Genomic DNA, 5,285 nt, shown 5'->3' with positions numbered 1-5,285 from the left:
CCTGTGTGGTGTGTGTGTCTTGTCCATTAGAATCTTCCGAAGTGTGTTTAGATTGGAATTTAATACCACTGATCTTCAACATTCAAACGTGTGTCATTTCCAGGAAAATCTTTAGTGTAGCGACAGCTGGCGATTGCTTTCTAGGTATTTGACCGATCCACCAAAACAATATCATTATAGATCTTTACCAGAAAGTTCCCATGTTCGCTGCCAGGACATCTCTTTATGTTTAGTGGGCACAAAGTATCTCAGAAAAAATCCTGTAAAATAAAGTAGAATGTGAGCAAAGACTTTTTTTTTTTTTTTTGAATATGCTTGCTTGTATGTATACCACATTATTTGTTTCTGCTTACCTTCCCATAGTTCTATACTTTGTGGTGCCACTGATGGCCAAATGGCTAATGCGTTTCTTTCATAAACTGGATTTACAAGATATTTTCTCTGCTGGAAGTTATTGAGAGCACCCCAAAGAGAATGAGTATTTTCTCGTATCTTGTAAACATACCTGCTGGAAAACATTTATTTTAATATCTGGAAACAATCTAATGGTTTATCAGCAAATAGCTTCATTTTTTTCTTTGCTTCCAACGCTAGCACAGCTCTGTTTTGTGTGCAGTATATGATGTTTTTGAGCTTGGGTCCTTTACTCGATTAGGGCTGAACTCATGGATACAGCTCATGGGCCAGGATAGTGCTGCCTGTGGCAAGGAAAAACTTTAAGGTGCATTGGTTCTCCAAAGGGAGAATGAAAGTGAGCAGCTAAGCAGTTGAAATACAACATGTCCAACTCTTTTACCACCATTATCTGTCGGTGGAGAGTCAAGAAGCCACCATACACTTTAGTCAAAGAGGTAAATGTTCCCACTGCTGCACGTGCGCTCTGACTGGCGGTTGGCGTCACTCGCCGTATACAGCATATAGAAAAGGAACGTCCAGCACACGATGTACAATGCTTCTAGGGTTTATTAAGGCATCAAATCAAATACACAGAGTGTATAGCCTATGCATTTTGGGTACTGCTGCCCTTAATCATGGCATAAACTTAAGCCATGAATAAGGGTAGCAATACCCAAAACGGGTAGGCTATACACTCCATGTATTTGATTTTATGCCTTAATCAATCCTAGAAGCATTGTACATCGTGTGCTGGACGTTCCTTTTCTATATACACTTTAGACAGGTTGTCTAAAGAGTGTGGTGACCCTAAAGTGACTTGATAAAGAATAAGACGTCAGCATTTCAGCTTATTGTAGCAGTGTAAACTACTTTGTAAAGCCTAAAAGACACAAATGTCTGGGTTGAAATGTTGCCATTCGCTGTACTTCATTGTTGCATTAAAGAAGAATGGTTGATTGAAATGCTGGACGTCTTACCCATGTCAACTGAACCACTGAATTGGGTCAGTCTGGCTTCTATTTTATGCATTCTGTCTCTACACAAACTAAAGTTATCAGCCAATAGGATAAAATGATGCCGATTCCAAATCGGTATTTTTCTTGCATTCCTCCCATGTAAGCCCGCAAACAGGCCTGAATAGGGGAATACTTGGCTCACCAATATAATGAAGAGGACTATTTGGACTTCTGTTTGTGGGCTTATAGCAGGGGACTGCAAGTAAGTAGAAAGATTTTTTTTTTTTAAATTGCAGATTCAGAATTAGCATCTTTTAATCTAACTACTGATACTTTATGTTTAGGGCTTGTTTTGAATGTGAAGTCTCTTTAGGCCTAGCATTCACACACTTTTAAAACAAGCTACTAAAGTCTACAAAATTGTATAAGATACAGATTTCAGATAATGTTTAATTGAAATGTATTATTTTAGTTTTATTTTTGCAACAGACTATAGTATAAAATAGTAATACAAATACCTTACAACCCCAGACGTCTTCCCTGCCTGTCTTGGTTTACTCACCTCCTTTTATGGCAGTACCACTGGCTTCAGCTGGCTATATAAGGCAGTGTTTCCCAACCAGGGTGCCTCCAGATATTGCAAAACTACAACTCCCAGCATGCCTGGACAGCCTTTGGCTGTCCAGGCATGCTGGGAGTTGTAGTTTTGCAACACCTGGAGGCACCATGGTTGGGAAACACAAATTTAAGGTCTATGGAGGTCTCGCTACTCTTCACCAACATATGATATCAGTAGAGAGAAGAATCGGGCATTCTGGGCTTTTGTTGCCCAACCCTTTTTTTTTTTTCGGGGGGGGGGGGGGGGGAAATTAAGCCGCTCCCACACTGTTTGGCTATGGCTTACCCCATACCATAGACAACGCATGTTACCCCATACCATAGACAACGCATGTTACCCCATACCATAGAAAACGACAACTGTTATTACAAATATATGCCTACTTTAAAAGTAAAGGAAAAAAAAACCTGCAGTAGTAATGTTTTTGATATATTGGCTTAAAATTTTGGAATCTGTACATTCCGTGAACGGAGTGTGTTCTTTAGTAAAGTGGATATATTATTTGTTGAGACCACAGATCATCATTGAGGCTGGGTTGTTGGTCAGGAGTTACTGGTATTGATTGCTAATTTACACCACTGTCAGTCTGGACTTTATTTTTGTTCTTTTTGTAGTTTCCACTTTGGATATTTATTTATTTATTGCTGTTTTAAAACCTGTAATGCATTTTAACAGTAGTTGGATTTCCCTATGGTACATTACCAATTAGGTAGAAATTTAGCTTGGAATGCTACTTTAATTGGTATATAAATGACGTTATACAACTTTCTAATAATACTGTGCTTCCATATCGAACGGTCTGCCACTCCTGCCTTGGTACTCTCATTGGATGCCGAGAAGGCATTTGACCGCCTCTGATGGTCTTACGCTTTGTCAGTCCTAAAAACACTGAGCTTCTCGGGGAATAATTTATCTGCAGTGAGATCATTGTATTCCTGCCCGTGTCCTGACCAATGGCTCATTGTCTAGAGATATTTAAGGGGAACTCCGGTGGAAAACAAAGGTTTTCAAATCAACTGGTGCCAGAAAGTTAAACAGATTTGTAAATTACTTCTATTTAAAAATCTTAATCCTTCCAGTACTTATCAGCTGCTGTATACTACAGATATACTACAGAGAAATTTGTGAAGTTCTTTCCAGTCTGACCACAGTGCTCTCTGCTGACACAGACAGAGGTGTCAGGAACTGTCCAGAGCAGGAGAGGTTTTCTATGGGGATATGCTTCTAATTTGGACAGTTCCTGACACGGACAGAGGTGTCAATAGAGAGCACTCTTGTCAGACTGGAGAGAACAGCTCAATTTTCTCTGTAGTATATAGCAGCTAATAAGTACTGGAAGGATTAAGATTTTTAATTAAAAGTAATTTACAAATCTGTTTCACTTTCTGGCACCAGTTGACTAAAAAAAATTTTTTTACACTTGTTTCCACCAGAGTTCCCCTTTAATATCACTAATGGGTCCAGACAGGGCTGTCCCCTATCCTCCCTGATCTACATTCTGTCCATAGAACCTCTAGGCTATCCATTTAGATACTAGAATTACAGGGATCCCGATAGGCCTCGGGCAACATGTCATTTCTAGAGATGAGCGAACTTACAGTAAATTCGATTTGTCACGAACTTCTCGGCTTGGCAGTTGATGATTTATCCTGCATAAATAAGTTCAGCTTTCAGGTGCTCCCGTGGGCTGGAAAAGGTGGATACAGTCCTAGGAGACTCTTTCCTAGGACTGTAGTCACCTTTTCCAGCCCACCGGAGCACCTGAAAGCTGAACTAATTTATGCAGGATAAGCCATCAACTGCCGAGCCGAGAAGTTTGTGACGAATCAAATTTACTGTAAGTTCGCTCATCTCTAGTCATTTCCTTATATGCGGATGATGTTATCCTCACACTCCCTACATCAGACATGTCCCCATCCGCAGTTTTGGAACGTCTTGAAAACTTTGGACAGCTGACTTACTACCATTTTAACAGCTCCAAGACACAGGTGTTGCCTTTAAATATTTCCCCTCAAGATGTAGCCGTATTATGATACAAAGATCCTGTTGACTGGCATAGTGGTAGCATACAATATCTGGGTGTCCAACTGTCTTACCCAAATTCCTCCTTATTTCATACAGACTTTGAACCCCTTTTAGGATCCATCTTGCTTGAAGCCAATTATCCAAAGCTGAAATTTCTTTAATTGGTAGAGTAGGCACCTTTTAAAATGTTTTTACTTCCTAAGATCCTGTATTCCTTTAGGACCCTCACTATTATTGCCCTTCTGGGCAGTCTCTCTAAAAAAAAAAAAATAGTGCAATGTATTGTTTCACATTTTGTTTGGGCGAACAGAAAACCTAGAATATCTGCTCAGATGCTCTCCAAATACAAACTAGCTGGGGGCCTAGGACAACCTGACATAAAATGTTAATACATTTCCACATTAGTAGCTTCTCTAAAAAGTTGGTGGCACAATAACTTAGAAGTCACATGAATCCAGCTTGAAAACTGTTGTTCTACCCCATACTCCTTACATGACCTGCTTTTCCTTCCTTTTTGGAACATCTTGAAACAGTCCTTTACAAACCCAATAGTACACACTTCTTACAAGGCCTGGCTGTATTACATGTCTAATCTGGAGAAGCTGGAAAGGCCAAACATGAAGGACCTGCCAGTATTGTTACTGCAAGCTTTAATACCTGATGTAGATCAATATTCTTGGTACCTCCTGGGTATCTCCCATATTAAACATCTCTGACGATCAGGGTTTAAAATCCTTTGAGGCCTTGCACATGAGTCATGGAGTTCCACCTTAAGGATTTTTAGAAGTTTCTCCAGGTTCTATACTTTATCCAGAACCTCCACCCAAGTTCACTTGGAACTGACACTATGCTATCTTTCCTTCAAGGTGACAGGACTTGTTAAAGTCTGATAATTTCCCCCAAAAAACTACCCTCTACGTCTTTGAGAGAGAGACGTCAGCTGTAACATTGCTATTGCTGACGGTCAATGTGCTTTTAAATATATACACAGGGCATTTTAATGCTCCTCCCATGTTAAATCAGTGTTCAAGCCGATCCTCATATGTACTTCACACCTGAGAAAATTGCAAAGGAATACCCAGGTGCGTCAGGTCTATGTTGGCATAGCTGTAATCAGAAAGGCGCTCTTTACTGTATACTATGGACCTGTCCCCTCATTCAGTCCTATTGGAAGGCTTGTAGTCAGTCCACACAGTATTTAACAGCCCTATAGAATCGACCTGCTGCAATCGTTCCGTCTATTGATTCAGTAATAGCTAAATTGAACACTACTTCTATGAATAAGTTAT

The 5,285-nt window shown here is 40.0% G+C and overlaps 1 protein-coding gene across 10 annotated transcripts in view; it reads right to left on the bottom strand.

Annotated features, from left to right (window-relative positions):
- Positions 1-5,285, bottom strand: part of LOC130355976 (myotubularin-related protein 9-like) — a 134,930-nt gene that overhangs the window by 3,411 nt on the left and 126,234 nt on the right. For 9 of the 10 annotated variants that reach the window (XM_056556923.1, XM_056556924.1, XM_056556928.1 and 6 more), the window contains 2 exons: positions 354-505; positions 189-260 (listed from right to left, as the gene is read on the bottom strand). In XM_056556923.1, coding sequence (XP_056412898.1) covers positions 189-260; positions 354-505 — 224 coding nt within the window. Of the gene's footprint in view, positions 1-128; positions 261-353; positions 506-5,285 lie in introns of those variants that run through there. The other variant, XM_056556920.1, reaches the window with a different exon arrangement.

Source organism: Hyla sarda, chromosome 2, assembly GCF_029499605.1.
Source record: "Hyla sarda isolate aHylSar1 chromosome 2, aHylSar1.hap1, whole genome shotgun sequence".
Taxonomy (NCBI): Eukaryota; Metazoa; Chordata; class Amphibia; order Anura; family Hylidae; genus Hyla; species Hyla sarda.
Note: the sequence above shows the minus strand (reverse complement) of the source record. Positions and strands in the feature narration are given on the sequence as shown.